At 47.3% G+C, this 15238-nt stretch overlaps 1 protein-coding gene across 27 annotated transcripts in view; it reads left to right on the forward strand.

The window, feature by feature from the left end:
- LOC102934027 (DAB2 interacting protein) overlaps nucleotides 1–15238 on the forward strand; it is a 435191-nt gene that overhangs the window by 162141 nt on the left and 257812 nt on the right. For 3 of the 27 annotated variants that reach the window (XM_043530253.1, XM_037879726.2, XM_043530263.1), the window contains exon 1: nucleotides 7813–8125. The exons of 19 other annotated variants lie outside the window; for them this stretch is intronic. In XM_043530253.1, coding sequence (XP_043386188.1) covers nucleotides 8005–8125 — 121 coding nt within the window. In that variant the 5' untranslated portion in view covers nucleotides 7813–8004. Of the gene's footprint in view, nucleotides 1–435; nucleotides 486–3408; nucleotides 3871–4867; nucleotides 4951–7812; nucleotides 8126–15238 lie in introns of those variants that run through there. 5 more of the 27 variants (XM_043530258.1, XM_043530257.1, XM_043530261.1 and 2 more) reach the window with 4 other exon arrangements.

Here is a 15238-nt window from a genome sequence, read left to right on the forward strand (position 1 = left end):
GGACTTCGCTAGTGTTTTTTATGTAGCCTGTTGTAAAACTAGACAAATATTTAGATAAGTTGATGTACCCCCTGGAAAGCCCTCTGCATACCCCCAGGGGTATGCGTACCCCTGGTTGAGAACCACTGGTGTAGATCCCTGAAAGTGCTCTCGCTTACAATATTCGCTGACGATACGACCAAATCATTTTTAGTAACTTTTACCACTTCAGGAAACAGCTGATGTTCAGTCTGGTTGAATGAATTGAGACTTCTGAATTGACTTCAGTGATCTTTCTGTAAGCTGACAGTTGGCTTGCAACAGATGAAGCTGTATAATCATGGCTGAAATCGATACGATACACCTGAAACACATCTTGAACTTGCATCTGTGTTATGCTTAGAGTTGTTATGGGAGTTTCAAGATTTTGAATAATGTTGTTGTCTTTCTGTTTAGATCTTTATTGAATACTGGACATTGTAAAAACCAGTGACATCAAAGGAGAGGTATTTATAATATTCCTTTGCTGAATTTGGGTAGCTGGGTTCTATTTCCCTATGTGCATTTTCTTGGGAATTTCTCTCTTCCCTGGAAGCCCAGACATTCTGACTATATCCAGCATTGAATTTTTCTGGCAGATTTGCTCCCAGAGTAAATTGTAGCTTTCATCTGATCAAATGAACTGAAGTACGTTGTCATTTTCATACAGAATTGGCCTTCTGTGGTTGAAATGCCTGAGCCTTGCAGAGTTTTGGATAGATTGTCTACCATGTTTAGGACTTTCGACCTAGTTCAGTACAAAAGAGCTAGTTCAACTCTTCCATTTGAGCTGTTATTCCACCAATGGGAGCTCTCATTTCAGGATCTTTGGTTGCATCCTTTGGTGTCTCCCAAGTTGCATGTGGTGCAAGGGAGTTTCAGAAATTGAAGCCAATGCTTCTGGATAGAAAGACCATCTTGCTGGATAGAGGACATAGATGCCTGGTGTTGTACTGACCACTTCATGTTTTATGTCCTGAAATATAGCCCTTTGTTTGTTTACCAAATGACAAAATTAAATCAACCAGTTTCAAGAGCATCTCTAAGGATAGCATTTTTAAGAGCGGCCTAGCACACCAAATTCAAAGCGTGCCCAGAGCAGTGAGTATATCTAGCTCATAGTTTCTGTTGTTAGCCTGGTTGCTACACCTGAAATTAAGTCTGTCAAGTTAGTGGTGCCATCATAATATTCTCCATGACAATTGCTGATGCTCAAATTTAGACACGATGCATCTTTAATTAGTGAGTTGGTAGCCCCTGCTGAGGTACAGGCTACATTATACTATCCAATGAATATTCATGTCGTCATCCACATACTGCAGGCATAACACCATTTTCTCCTTGTTGGAGAAGTGTGTGTGTTTCATCTACCAAAATTGCAGACCACTTTCCAGAAATGTTCTCAGATATCTTTCTCGCAGCTTTAAGAGCCTTTATCTCATTTTGAATAACTGGACGTGTAAATTTGTCATGACTCATTTTCATCCACTCTGAAATCAAGATCATATTCTGCCTCCAAACAAAGCAGTTGAATAAAGTTACAGTGAACCTCTCCACTTCAGGATGTATTTTCAGCTTGTTCAGACTCATAGACATTAAGGTCAGAAGGGATCCTTATGATCATCTAGTCTGACCTCCTGCACAATGCAGGCCACAGAATCTCACCCACCCACTCCTGAAATAAACCTCTCACCTAGGTCTGAGCTTTTGAAGTCCTCAAATCGTGGTTTAAAGACTTCAAGATGCAGAGACTCCTCCAGCAAGTGACCTGTGCCCCACGCTGCAGAGGAAGGCAAAAACCCCCCAGGGCCTCTTCCAATCTGCCCTGGAGGAAAATTCCTTCCCGACCCCAAATATGGCGATCAGCTGAACCCTGAGCATGTGGGCAAGACTCACCAGCCAGACACCCAGGAAAGAATTCTCTGTAGTAACTCAGATCCCACCCAATCTAACATCCCATCACAGGCCATTGGGCCTATTTACCATGAGTAGTTAAAGATCAATTAGTTGAGTTAAAGATCCCAAGTCCCTGTCTGGCAAGATAACCTATACATTACTAGTGTTTTCATTAGGAGTTGCCTGCTTTCTTCTCTCTACTGAATGTACTTAAAACTCAGGTCAACCCAGCTATATTGCTCACCCTTAGTCTTAGTAGGTCACCAACGTTCTTAGTGGACTTTTGAAGAATATCGGCTACTTCATGGTGAAATGAAGAAGCTTGGTGCCTCAAATTTGTCTCCAGCCTTTTTCTGATTAGAGAATCCAGACTGAGTGGAAACTTCATCCGGGTGCTTAGTCAAAAGTAGTTTGTGTCTAAAAGTTGTGTAACAGTAGAAACCAAAAAGAAAAGGAGTACTAGTGGCACCTTAGAGACTAACCAATTTATTTGAGCATAAGCTTTCGTGCGCTACAGCTCACTTGTATCCGATGAAGTGAGCTGTAGCTCACAAAAGCTTATGCTCAAATAAATTGGTTAGTCTCTAAGGTGCCACTAGTACTCCTTTTCTTTTTACTGGAAAACCAGTTGCTTTGACCTTTTTTATATGTAACCCCCGGGTTCTTTTCTCACTCAGAAACTCTGATAAGAAAAAGACTACAAAGAGGTGACTGTTGGAGGGCCTTCGACCCCCCCCCCACCCCGAACATGATGGTTCTGCTAAAGAATCATGGGCTTCCTGATGTCTGGCCTTCCCCATCCTTTTGTGTGTGTGGGGGAAAGCCCATGGAACTGGGGTAGTGGGAAGAGGAAAGAAAAGACCACCCTATCAGGAGGCTGTGGGAATCAGCCCTAAAAGAGTGGCAGCTAGCTGGCCCTATCTTGGTCTCTGAGAAAGGGACTCAGAGGTCTTTGTGCACAATGGTGAGGCAGAGCAGGATAAGAAGAGCCTTGCAAATGTGCGGGTATTCGCTTTGTATCCGTGTGCCATTTCTGTGGATAGCAGCACGGATGCAGATACAAATGTATCCGCGCAGGGCTCTGATGGTAAGAGCTGGGCGGGCAGCTGTGGAGAACTGCGGCACGGATCCTCCACCTGCCTTGGGTGGGGGGACTAGGGGGCAGGGACACTGGGTGGGGGGCTCCTCCTAATTGCTTCCCTCACCCCCAATTTTTATTTTGTCCCTGAAAGCACAATGATTAATGCTACTGTGGCCATGTAATAGCGCAAGAGGCTGAGGCGGAGGTAGGCAGTGTATCTATGTTTTAATGATCCTTGACCTCTTGATCATTGGTTCCACACAGATTGTAACATCACTGAAACTTATCTCGATCTCGCAACTATGGACAGTAGTCCAAGAAAAAATTTGTGGGTCTCAGTTCAGTTCTTGGTGGACAGGTGTCAACATAAAAAATGAAGTTCACCACAGTTAGTACTAATTTCCTCTCTATAGGTAGTCTAAGAACTGACTGGGCATGGAATCTGAAGTACTCTCATATCCTTGCCTATAAGGATCCCTCCAACCATGGTTGAGGCATAGTGGCGAGGCACGAAGAATAAAGGTGGAGAGGGCCTTTCCATAGACAGAGAACCAGATGAGAAAGATGATGGCTCTCCCCTGAAGCCCTGTGGGAAAGGAAGAAGGCTAACTGCTGAAGCGGTCTCCAGAGAATAGATTCTGGAGAACAGTGATTATTTTCCAGGCATAAACGAGTAGGCGAATGATAAAAGAAAACTACAGCCACTGGAGATCGGTGTCTGCCAGCTGCCATGGACATAAGTCTCTCTGAACTGGTAGAACCCTCAGGCAACTGCACTCTGCTCTTGCTCTCAAAGCAAACAAACCAATCTTTGTGCTTCTCTGCTTCCATCACAGAACTGACTTTGGTGCCGACCCAACATTTTTGCAGACCCTGTAAGTTTTTTTTTTTGTTTGTTTGGTTGGTTTTTTTTGTTTTGCAAAGCAGTGAAATAAATCCTGACTTATAAAGCTGTACAGAAAATACGACAGGTCTGATGGAAAAATCTCATACACTGCTGAGGCCTAGGCAAATACGGGTGGCCAAATTCTGCTCTAAATTTCATCAGTGTAAACCTAGCTCATGGTTATACGTGATTGATAGGATGCTACCATTTGATGACAGTTCAGTGGTCTCCATGCCATGAGTTGGATCTCAGCCCAGTGAACAGGTCTCCATATCACAAATATCCACACCACATTTGGCCCCAGTTGACACCCCCCCCCCCCCCATTAGGAGCTTGAGCTCGTCTCTCTTGGAGGTGGTCCCTTCAGATCTGGTTGTGGCACCCTGGCAGAGATCTGGGCAGAAAGCTTGCATTCCCACTGCCTATGTTATTTTGGAGATAAGTGTAAGATTTTTTTCTCCAGGGCTGTTAATCTGGCTGCTTTTGCAAGCACTAGAGTCTTTCACACAAATGAGCACTTGTGTCAGGACATGGCTTTCAAAAGGGAAAAAAGAAATAGCTCTGGAATAATTGGAAATGTCCAAACCAGTCTCTTACCTCCCAGCTGGGTCATTCATTTTGTTACCGGCTGCTCTGTAGCCATCTGTACTTAATGCCTTCAAAACCTTTATTGAAGTGAGTGAGACAGACCGAGAGTCAGGCTGGCTAAACTTTAATAAAACTCCCAGGCTATTTATGTTCTTATAATAAGACTCCCTTCTCTTGTCAGGATAGTTTATAGCCCCTCATTAACTCTTCCTGTTTTATGGTCACCTGCATGAACATCTTAGGTACTGGAGGGGGAAATAGGAAAAAACTAAATACAGAACAGATGCTTAAGTGCACATGAATGGATGCAGAACCATCACCACACACCACCTGATCACTTCCACCTGTTCACAGAGTTTAGTAAGATCACCAAGTGTCTCTCCTTCACTCCATCCCAGGTGGATCAAAGATGTGTCAGCTGGTTCTGGTTAAACAAGAACAAAGTTGCTGAACCTTACCCTTTTGGACCCTCTGAATTTGGGTAAACTTTTTAAAATAATTTCTCACTTTAAATGTTCATTTTCCATCTATGCCTTCTGATTTTGGGGGATGCCAGAGACATAAATGAGATATGGGAAAGGCTGTTGTGGCATTTTTAGCTTGACCAAAACCTAGGTCCCATTAATCCTGCTGGAGGAGGGTCTCTTCTGAAACTTCCTGCTCACCATATAGAGACCTGAACATTCAGCTGCTGCTCTGAACCAAATCTCCAAACTGAGCCTCCAAATAGTTTGAGATTTCCCCATTGCTAATTTAAATATGTGCCTCTCTCTCCTTTGAAATTGAAAACACAAACCAGTCCAAGAAGAGTCGAAGTTCTTGTGGAAAATGTTTTAGTAGTTTGTTTGCCATTCAGATGGGTGAAAACAAACCGTTTCACTCCTGGGTAGCAGGAGTTGGGTAGAAGTAAAGCAACTGTGGCCTTTTTCTTTTTCTCCTGATCTGCTGTGTGAATTTGGTCAGTGATTGGTGCAGCTGGGTGGAAGCCAGGCAATGGAATGTTGCTCTGTTGTTGCATCTTGCAGAGGGGGGAGAGATTAGAGTCATCTGTTGTCCAGCTGTGACTTTGCCTACTTGACCTAAACTTGTCATTGCCAGGTTGATTGGTTCATTTCAGCACCATCTAAAAGTTAGTGTAGAATTCCTTAGGCATGGCCTCAAAACCAGGCCTGGACTTCAGCAAAGACTAAGACGTGCTGTTTGTCATAGACTGGACTGAAGGGCCTTTCTAAACAGAGAAGTAAAATATGCCTTCGCTGCTCACTATTTAGATAAGATGGATATAACCTATGTAAAATCCTAATGTTTCTCATGCCCAGCTTAATCAGGGAAATTTTGCAAATGTTGGAAGTAGGTGGGCAGGTGGTGGTGGCTGAGACCATCTGGGGTGGAATTAAAGATTTTTGTTTTCTTTAAGTGAATGTAGTGCTAGCGAAAGGTGGTGAATCAAGAGCCCTGCAGAGTGGCAGCCTCTGCCTATCACCAGAACAGGCATGGCACAGGTAAGACAAGCTTCCACGCTTTCCCAGAGATGGCCAAGTCATGGCCAGGGTGGCTTTGTCTCTCTACCTTTTCTCTCCCTGATCTCCTCACTGATATTGCCAATAGGTACATTTCTTGCAAGAGACTGGTAAAGTTAGCAAAGCCAGCCACAGCACGGGCAGGCCCTCTGAGAATGTCACTAGCCAGTAACCCATCCTGCAGTCAGATTTTCCGGCTTTTCCATTAGCTTGGAGTGCAAATTCAGGTTTCCATAGAAGAAAGGGCTAATGTATTAATTCCTTGGCCTACAGCAATTCCATCTTTCTTAGATCCTCCCTGCCACTCTTCTCTCAGAACATTTCCATGCCTGCCGCTGCAGGGGCTTCTCTGGGTGCCTGGATGAGGGGTTCTGGATAACGCACCTCTTAGCTGAGCTTTTTAAACTGGAGACTTGGGAATCCATCCAGTTGGCCTTTTGTGACAAAGTGGGACTGTTCTTAATGTTTCCTCTGAATATTGTGGGGGTGCCTCAGTTTCCCCTATGCAGTTCTTAAGTATCTAGGTGGTGGGATAAGGGTGTGTGATCATTGCAGAGCCCTAAAGGGCAGGTGTGTGCAGGGGTCTGGACACAGAGAATGGCCGACACCCTGTTTCCTGGCAACTGATGGCCTGGCCCTTCGCCCCTGCAAGGTGAGAGCTAAAGGGTTGGAGAACAAAGGAATCAGGTGCCCTCCTGGCCCGGGAAAGGGACAAAGCCCAGAGGAGGAGGGGCTGGAGAGAGTTTCAGTTAGGGGCTGGCTGGGGACGAGGAGTAAAGTGCAGACGTGGTTGTCTGGTTCACTACCCCCCCAAAATGGACCCAGCTGAGGGGTCCTGTTCTCTGCACCTACAAGCTCTGTGTTAGACCATGTTCCTGTCGTCTGATAAACCTTCTGTTTTGCTGGCCGGCTGAGAGTCCCATCTGACTGTGAAGTTGGGGGGCAGGACCCTCTGGCTTCCCCAAGACCCCGCCTGGGCGGATTGGCTGTGGGACGCGCACAGAGGGGCAGAGGATGCTGAATGCTCCGAGGTCAGACCCAGGAAGGTGTGAGCTGTGTGTCCTGCCTGCTCCCAGAGAGGAGACTTCCCCAGAGTCCTGCCTGGCTTCCTGGGGAGCAGTTCCAGAGCATCGCCTGGGGACTCCGCGACACCTTTATTTTTTTCTCTCGCTGTGGTTTAAAGTGTTAATTCTGCCCATTCAAATGTAATTTTTGAGCTCTATGAGCCAGACACAGAATCTCATGTGCTGCCGGAATCTGAATGGTAACTGGGTCTTTTTCTTTAACTCGTGCGACATGCTATAATTTAGTTTGAATGTTGAAAGGAAAAGGGCCTCCAGGAGAGTCCAGTGCTCTGTTCGCTTGAGTTCTAATTAAAGTGATCCCCTCTCAAGTTTCACTTTGTTTTCTGGGGCTTTCACTCCATGATGATAAACATGTGTCCCATGGCAAGGAACTCATTACACCCTTTCCCGATCTCCTCTTTCACAAAGCCCTAGGAACCTCCTGTTACAGATCCTGCTGGCTGAAGCTTCACCCTCAGAAAGATGTAGTGGCCAGAGGCAGGTACAAGCTTGATTACCACCCTGGGCTGCGCAGCCATCCCCTAGCAGGAAGCTTTGCTTTTTCCAGTGTGGCTCAGGCAGATATTGCTGTCCAGTGAAGACGATCCAGTCCAGGATTTCTTCCAGCCTTTTCTTCATATTTCAAGAGCCCAGGCCAACTCTGGCTTCCTATTCCAACTCCAACAGGCTTATCGTTTTGGGGGCTGGAATTGTTCGTACAGTGCATCTTGCCTGCTGCGAGTTCTGCCTCTGCTCAGACATGTGCTCTGTGCTGGGCTTGGGGTTTTTTTTATTTTAAATGTCAAAGTTGAAGAGCTCCCTTTCTTTTTCTCCCTCCTTCTATTCTAAAGAATCGGACTCCTGTTAATTAGACGCTGGAAGTGTTGCTGCTTTGGCGGGAGGGGGGAGTGAGTGAGCGTGTGTGTGTCTGTGTGAAATATAGATACAAAAATGTCAGTGAACAGCAGGAAAAGTTCTGGGAGACCGTCTTACTACTATCGACTGCTCCGGAGGTCGCGACTTCAGAGACAGCGAAGCAGATCCCGGAGCCGGAACAGGCCACTTAGCAGGGGTAATTGCAACCAAAATTCCATTGAATTGAAAGTGCAAGACCTAAGTCGTATTGCTTAAGAGGCAAGTCTATTACTGTAGATGATAAAGACCAGTGTAAATGCTCCTTAGTGTACCTGTGTGCTGCAAAGTTTATAGTGAACTTTAGAAAGGATCTATTGATTGTTCAATGCTGTGCTCAGGTAAGGGGGGAGAGGATTGTCTAGTGGTGGTATGGATCTGGGAGTCAGGATGCCTGAGTTCTATTCCCTACTTTGATGTTAAAATGCTGTGACTTCCATCAGGCAAGTCCCTTTGACTCTGTCCTCAGTTTCCTTACCTTTAAAATGAGGGCAAGAGTACTTCCCCAGCATACTAGGATGTTTTGAGACTTAATTGATGTTTGTAAAGCACTTTGATATCCTTAAACTAAAGATGCTATTGAAGTCCAAAGAACTATTGTTATAATTTGCTGCTTTTCATCAGCTGGGCCCCTGGAGGGTCTAAAAAATTGTGATTGGATATAAGGGCTTGTGCTCCCAAGCCCGCTAGTGAAAGGCAATGCGGCTTGTGTGTTCATAAGCCACTTTGGCGATCTTGAAAAATCGCACTGTAACCGAATGTATTTGTCCTGCGCAGCAGGAGCGGGGCCCGTGGAGTGATGGGTTTTTGGACGTACCCATTCGGGCCGTCCATTCGTTCCACTCCAGGCAGCTACTGACCCAGTTGCCTTTTTTTAAAAATAAGCTGCTCTGGCTTTTCTCTTGCAAGGTGAAACTAGTGTTTGCTGCTGCTCATGCCTAAAGTTAAAGCACTCGGAGAAGTGACCCTGTCCTTTTTTTTAGTGTCTTGGTCATTTTGCAGTTGTAATATCTTTCCGTAAAAGCAGGGAGGGGGTTGTGTGACTGCCTTCCCAAAGCCATTCCTTAAAAAGAAGGGTAATGTTGTCGTTGTGTGAGTAAGAGGATCTGTCAGAAGCCAGCCACCTAGGGCCAGATCCTGCTCTCTAGGACACTGGTATGAATCCAGACCTATGCTGGCTTCACTGGCATTAGCCCAGATTTACATCAGCGTACCTGAGAGCAGAATCTGGCCCCAAAAGCTCTAGCTAGGTTGCAGTGTTGTCTTTCTCCCTTCACTGATAACACACACTGTTCTGTAGGGAGGCTCATTTCAGTGTTTTGAATCGTCACTTGGGAAATATTAAGGAAGCTAAATCAGTCCCCGAATTTCAGCTTTTCCAATAAGCAGACAGTGTATTTCTCTTTCCACAGTGTTTCTGTTTTGCCTGGCAGGGAAGAGTGTGTGTTTGCAGGCTCACAGGCATGTGGCTGTTCCTTCTTCCCCTTTATTTGTGTCTCATTCACAACCAAAATGTTTTCCTGTCACTTGAGCTGCTGTGACAAATGAGATGTGTTTGTTGCTGTAACTCGTTACAGTATGGACTTACCACCATCACAAGTGTTGGATCCAGACTGAACTATTTACTGGGGACATGTAAGCAGATTGGGTTGAAGTGGGATGATGATAGTGTCGAATGGGACGGGGTTAGCTCTTTTCTATAGCACTGCTCATCTGTAGCTCTCCCAGCACATTTCAAAAGTGAGTGAGAATTCTCCTCCTCACCACACGCAGAAACCACGGCACAGAGAGGTGCAGTGACTAGCCCCATGTCACACACAGTAGGTCAGCGCCAGAGTGGAGACTAGAACTCAGAACCTGCGACTCTCCCAGTACAGTGCCCTGTACGCTGGTCTGGGATGGGTAACAGAAGTGCTAGAATGCCACGGGACAGACGGCTTTCTTGAGATTTCTGGCCTACTTGGTGGACTTCACGATGATGAGCAGGCAACTTCATGAGGCGGGGAGTTCCAGGCTAGCTTTGCTGGACATGAACATGAGGATGAGGTGCTGAGCGTTCAGATGCTCGCCATTAGCTGGTGTGAATAGATGCAGCTGCACCATAAGATTGTTCATCAGTTCCCTTTGATTTCTCATTTATAAGATTCACGGTTGTAGTACAATTGTGCTGGCTCTCAGTGGTCTGGTCCGCCCGAGTTCCCACAGGTCTCGGAAGGAAGACAATGGGTGGGTGACTATGCGGTTTTCTAAAGCATCTGTCGTACAAACTGTGTTTGAACTTTACAGAGTTCAATAATGTATAAATGCAGCTGGGGAGAGCAAGTTTTACCTTCCCTAGTGCTGAGCTATCATGATGCCGAGTATCTCGTGCTGCAGCGAGTCACCTCGGGTGCAAGGTTGTCATAGGTTCATTAGCACTGTCCTCATGTTACGGGAAGGAGCTAGCTCCAGCAGCCTGCACAGTCGGCTGTTTATAGAATCTTAGACTATCAGGGTTGGAAGGGACCTCAGGAGGTCATCTAGTCCAACCCACTGCTCAAAGCAGGACCAATCCCCAATTTTTGGCCCAGATCCCTAAATGGCCACCTCAAGAATTGAACTCACAACCCTGGGTTTAGCAGGCCAATGCTCAAACCACTGAACTATAGCTGTTGTGTGTCTGCTGGGCAGCAGGCTTGTGCTTTACCATCTGCATCACCCACAGGCTTTTGTTGTCTCTCTAGATGCCTTAAAGGCATCGTGGCTGTAGCAAGTAGCTGGATCAGCAGTGGCACATACACCCTGAAACACTCCAGTGCATCCAGGGAGTCCTTCGGTGGAGCGGGGGTTGGTTTTGCTTTGGACAGGAAGCAGTGGGGATCAGCCAGCTGTTACATGTTCCCCAGGAAGGGGGAGTTCTCTGCGGGGACCAGATTCCCGCCTTTCTGGTCTGAGTCACTCCACTTTGTCCACTTTGCTCCACTCCTGATGCTGGGCGGGCATAGGTGCTGCCACCTGCTACCGGTTTGGTTCTTATTTCTAAAAAGCCGTAATGGGCGCGTGGGAGCAGGACCGTGTTCAGCCCACGTGCTTCAGAGCAACGGGTCTCTTGAAATGAAGAAAAGTTTGTATTTGTTTCCCACTTCCCCCACCAGCTCCCATAGGGCAGTGGCTCTAACACCAGCCCTTTATGCCTTTCCCTCTGCCTTCCTTCCTGATGAGCTGCACTGCTGGGCCCTGGGGCATGGCTGCTGCCTGCCTGCCAGCCGTATGTGTGGAGTTTAACTTCAGAAGCCTAGTGAGGCTGTGGGCTGGGAACAGTGCAAGCTGTGGCGTGGGCTGGAGCTCTTGCAGCTGAAGGGAGATGGCGGGCACTGGCTGGTGAGGCTGAGATATTAGAAGGTTGCAGAGACCTGAGCCTCTGGTAGGGGTGGAGAGAGAGAAAGACACCAACACCCCCCACCCAAATGCTCAGCTGTGCTCTATCTCTGAAAGACTACAGGGATGGAGTTTGCATTTTCTAAGCAAGCACCTGAGGAATATGTGGGGCCGGGGGGAAATGACTTCTTAGTAACTAGGAAGGCAGGACCCGGTGCAGCATGGGCTCTTGTACTGGCGAAGCAGGGTTGATAGCTGTTTGCAAAGGCAGCCAGCTTTCAGACATCCCGGCCAGATGATAACATGTGAGAGCAGGTGATCTCTTGCAGCTTCCCGCAGGGACGGGGCTGGTAGCAACTTCAGCAAAGGGTGCTGCTGCTGGCCCTGTGTAAGCAGGGCTGGCACCTCTAGATTCTGGGAAGGGTAACCCCTTGCCAAGGCTGGGACGGTCAAGGGAGGAGATGGGCTGTTTAGAGTGGTCCAGGTGGGGTATGGGGATGGCGTTAAGCGATGGACAACTCAAGCCAAACATCCGGAAATGTTTCACCATGAGTGAGAGATCTGCTAGACTGTGGAATAATCTCCCAAAGCAAGTGGTGGGAGGCCCACAGGCTGGATGGTGCACTAGGCACTGTGCTGTAGGGAATAATCCTACGCTAGTCCGGCTGGGGAATGCACTAGATGTAACCCAGGGAGCTATTCCACCTGCATGGTGTCTCTCTGTGCCACCAGTATCGTCACTGTTCCTCTGCCTAACTGAGGAGGGGCTGGAAGCAACTCCCTCTAGAAGTCACTTGAGGAACTGCCTCTTCATCATGCTCCTTTCTCCTCCCCCAGGTCTGAGCAGCCCCCACAGTGATGCTGGCACCTGCCTCCTCAAAGGAAATGTCCATTGCAAACAGCAGCATAGAAACGCTGAGCGTAAGGGTATCTCTACACAGTGACTGGGAGCGTGCTTTCCAGCTCGGGTGGACAGACGTGTAACTCTGCTTGAGCCAGCAGGCTAAAAACAGCAGTGTAACATTGGCAGCAGCTCTGGCTAGCCTCCAGAGTACAAGCCAGCCCCGATGCCTGGGTACGTACTTACGCTGGCTGGAGCAGAGCTAGCGTCTGTCTATCTCTGTAGCTTGCAGCTGTGGTGTAGTCGTAACCTAAGCATGACCGGGTTAGAATACGCTCCTCCAGAGAACCCAGCCTGGAGTGTCTGTTAATGGGGCCAGGCATGCTCTGAAGAGGGCTGCATCTCATTAAGAATCTGACCTCTGCTTGCATGTGAGAGCATCTGTGGAGGGGCTTTGGGACCAGGTATCTTATCACCGTGAGTAGTTCCTGTATTTGGTGACTCATTAACTTTCAGCCATGGCCGTTCTGAGCTGTGTCATAGAGCCCAGCTTCTCTAAGCCAATAAAGAGAGCTCTCCGGGAATTCCCAGGCTCCCTTCTGTTAGAGCGCTGCTCTCCAGAGTTTGCGTCACTCAGCCTGGTGCCTCTGGCTGGGGACTCATCACAAGTGTAGAAGTGGGTGGTTAGAAGGATTCCAGCTGAGCACAGCCCTTCGCCACAACAAAGCAGCATCCTTGCCACGTTGGGCTAAATTCATCCCCATCTTCACCCCATGGACCTGACTGAGTTTGGGCTTGTGCGTGTCTCGACGTGGCCCTTCTCTTCCACGTAGACTGCTGCTCCCCGCCCAAAAGGTCTGAACTTGTGGTGCATCATTTACCTGCCCCATGCCCCCGCCACTGCTAAAATAATGGTAAGTCCAATCAATCAGCAGCACAGAGCTATCCAAACTGCCCCCCTTGTGTCCTTCCTGCCCTCTTTCGGTCTTGCCACCCAGTGGGATGCGGATTCATGGTGTTGGGATCCTTGGCCTCACTTCGGGCTTCAGTCATGCACGCAAGCCACTCCTCGCCCTGCGGCTTCCCCCCATAAGAACATTGGTCCTGAAATGTGCGTTATGTGTTGTCCATCTTGGCTAGTCGTCCTATAGATTGAGGGAGCCACTTTCTAGATCAGACCGAGGGCTGGAAGTGTTGTTGGGTAGGGTGAGAATGTTGCCGCCTCCTGCCTCCATGTCTAGCTGATGCCCACTCTCCAACCTCGTAACCTGCAGGATGCACTTCTGTTCCAGAGAAGGACGTTGTTTGCTGTGGCGCCAGGCTGTGCCACAGCGGCTAGGAGCTCCGGAACTGCATCCCAGCAGTGGGGAGGTTGCGTTTCATGCTCCAGTGTGCTGCTAACTCCATTCTCTGAGTTTGAGGGTTTCCCCTAGCTCGCCCCTGTGCATATGATACACACATCAGTTTGGTACCATTAGCAAGCTGTGCTTTGGAGAGGCCCAGAGCTGGAATAGGTAGGGGTATTCTGCCCATGGGGCACTAGCCGAGCTGGTGGCAGGGGAGCTCAGGCTGCCCTGGAATAGCAGGGGATGCAGTAGGTTGGCATGGGGGAAGCCAGTGCACTCGCGGTCTGCACTGTGCTCAAGCCAGTGATATTTAATTGCTGCTTAAACCAAAAGGCAGCTTTCCCCCCTGTGATTTAAGCTGAGTTTGAAGGATGATGTCTGAAATCTCCAGGCTCTGTTTACCACAGGGATTCTGGACAAGCTGAACATATATTACTTAAAAACCTCTGAAATTCTCTTTTCTTCCTTGGGCCATCTGTTCTGTGTGGAGTTGTGAGTAAATATGTGAGGAATCCTTCCTGTCATTATTATACCAGGTGATCATGTAACTGTAATGGAAGGTTCTTGAGGGTCTGGGGTAAGGGAGGAAAAACTCCCTACAAAAGCAGCACCTGGTTGTAGCCTCTGGCACTTTGATCTCTAGCATGCTTCCTAGCATGTCTGTGTTTACTTAATTAGGGTCCAGAATAGAGGAACAGGTGTTGGCCAGCAAGTCTTGCAAAAGGATGCAAATTCACTGCCTTCCCATAGTAACTTCATTGTGGAAGCAATGCCTGTGGGTCCAGAGTTGAGGCTGAGCTGAGTTTTACATTTAATGCAGAGATTCAACCGCTTTGTTATGCATGAAGAATAAAATGTGTCCTCCCCAAAATTACAGCAGTTATTCCTTGAGTACAGAATTTATTTATTTTGGAGAATTTACAAGCAGTTAATTATTTTGTGGTTTAAAATTCATTTTAAAAAAAACCTGGTCCCTTAAGAAGTTTGCACCTGGATTGGAATATTTTTTTTATCCCAAATGATCTTTAATAATGGAATAACACAGGTATTTCACATTTCCCTTATTGTTAAAACTCACCGAACCCTTGTGCACAGGCTATATTTAAAGACGTTTTTAGAGTTCAGAATAATTTTCCCCATTATTTTTCATAACTGAGTTTCTTCAGCGGGGGCTGCTAAATAATGTTCCAGAATCTAGAACAGAGTTCCATGTGCACCTGCCCTCTTTCCTAATGACTTCCATCTCCCATTGTTCTCAGTGGGACTGAGGCCGCAGGCTGCTTAAATTCTCACTGGAAATAGTGGGAGGTAGTGGCCATTTTGAAAGCGGTCACCTTAACTGAGTGCAGGTGCATTGAGAGCAGTGGGAGGGGACAGCCACTTTGACAGGTGATTCTTGGTAGCTCTGACTTCTGGAGGACCCCCTCTCTCATTCCTGCCTCCTGATAGCGGAGGTCACAAACGGGAGGAAAGAATCTGCTCAAACTAGAAGATGGCCTTAAAGAAATGTTTTCAGATGTACCAAAATATTTCGAGATTTAAAACAAACAAAAATGCAGATGCTGCTGCCTCCAGAGGTGGATGGGTGAGAGCAACTGTGGGACTGTATATGCCTCATATGAGGGCCGTGCAAAGCCTTCTCCTTGGTAAGAGATACAAGCAAATTTCCCTTTGCTTAATTTCATTGTTACTCCTAGTTGATCCTTTTTGAAAACATCCCCTGACTTTA

The sequence above is a fragment of the Chelonia mydas genome, chromosome 16 (assembly GCF_015237465.2).
Source record: "Chelonia mydas isolate rCheMyd1 chromosome 16, rCheMyd1.pri.v2, whole genome shotgun sequence".
Taxonomy (NCBI): domain Eukaryota; kingdom Metazoa; phylum Chordata; order Testudines; family Cheloniidae; genus Chelonia; species Chelonia mydas.